At 32.2% G+C, this 1,554-nt stretch overlaps 1 protein-coding gene across 1 annotated transcript in view; it reads right to left on the reverse strand.

Annotated features, from left to right (window-relative positions):
* The window catches only part of LOC109585218 (retroviral-like aspartic protease 1), a 1,338-nt gene extending 766 nt beyond the window's left edge, over positions 1-572 (reverse strand). Inside the window, exons 1-2 of the mRNA XM_020001212.1 lie at positions 558-572; positions 239-486 (exon numbers count right to left, since the gene is read on the reverse strand). Of these exons, the coding sequence (XP_019856771.1) occupies positions 239-486; positions 558-572 (263 nt within the window). The remainder of the gene's footprint in view (positions 1-238; positions 487-557) is intronic.
* Between the last annotated feature and the right edge of the window lie 982 nt (positions 573-1,554).

Raw genomic sequence — 1,554 nt, forward strand, 5'->3', positions numbered from 1 at the left:
CATCTGTTGGTACCTCAGTGGACTCAGCACTAGCCACATTGACGGGCTGTGTTTGGCACGTTGACAGTAAGGATTCTAGCTGTATTGTATGACTGACAGCCTCATGTAATAAATTTGGAGATATCTGTTTGACGGAAAGTGCTATCTGAGCATCTTGAATACACCTGACATATTGTGTGGGCGAGCGGCTCTGTCGCTGCTGCCTTGAGGCCAGGATAAGCTTTTAGTAGCTATGCACCTCAGCTCCTCTGCCAGGTCTCCCCATGACTTCGTAAATTTCTTTTCTCTAATAAGCAATTCTGCCCCGTACAAGTCATGCTTTGAGCTTGGTTCGAAGCATTCAGTGAGGGCCTCTACAGCATATGTATAGGTATTCTTACTGTCTTTTGGTAGTCGCTGAAATGCAGACTGGGCTCTGCCTGGCAACAGTACTTTAAAAAATTTCAGCCTGTCATCGTCATCCCAGCCATTAACTTCAGCGCAATTCTGAAAGTGGATGACCCATTGTCCCACTCACTGCACTTAAATTCCCCACTATACGGTTCAGGTAAAATTACAGGCTTAGTTGCCATAGTAGACCCACTGCGCCAATGTAATAATTAAGTCTTATCCAAATCCAAGTCACAGGAATATCAATAATAAGTATGTCACAGAAAGTAATAATCATCGACTAACATGTGGTTTTCTCTCGAAAATTAGTTATTCTCCCACAATTACATATATTAACACAAGTGCACACCCGCACTCATCACACTATCTCTGTTCTATGTTTTGTGGACTATCTCTCTTTTTATATTGTTAATTTTCTTTTAAATTGATTATTTTTTCTACATTTCAATTTTGGTGAATAAAAAAAATTTCTATTAAATAAGAAGTAGGGTTGGCAAACAATAAAACAAACAAGGGATTATTTCCACCATAACAATAATTAATAGTTGAATTTATAGTTATAAAGTTTAATTATTAAAAATAATTTATTCATGAAAATAATACAAAAATTTTAAAACTTCCTTTGCAAAAAATAATAACGTGGCGAGTCCAATTACAATTCCTAACAAGTATATACATCAATATTTTTAATTTTTGTTATTATACTAAGCCACAAAATTCAAAGAATGCATTAGTTAAGTAATTATCCTTAATTTAGATATTTTGTTGTGATGCCCGTATTTATTGAAGCAATACTAGCTGAAAGTCTTATTTATATTTATCACTAAAATTAATTTACATCATAGTAATGTAGTGGACAAATCAATAGGTACAGAGGCACAATTATTATTAAAATTCAATTTACATTGTAGTCTGCGTATAATCATTTTCTGCAAAATATGGTTTGAAATTTTTGTATCATTTTCAAAAATGATATATTTTTCTATTAATTGAAGTATTAATTATTATTATGGTTACCATCTTGTTTCTTTTATTTCTGACAACCCAACTTTTTTTATTTAATAGAAATTTTTTTATTTTCTTGTTTCAATACTTTTTAAAATTTTATTGCTAAATAATACTTTTCATTGATTATTAGTGCATTAATGCAAGAAAAGAATTTTC

The sequence above is a fragment of the Amphimedon queenslandica genome, unplaced genomic scaffold (genome assembly GCF_000090795.2).
Source record: "Amphimedon queenslandica unplaced genomic scaffold, v1.1 AMPQUscaffold_13100, whole genome shotgun sequence".
Classification (NCBI taxonomy): domain Eukaryota; kingdom Metazoa; phylum Porifera; class Demospongiae; order Haplosclerida; family Niphatidae; genus Amphimedon; species Amphimedon queenslandica.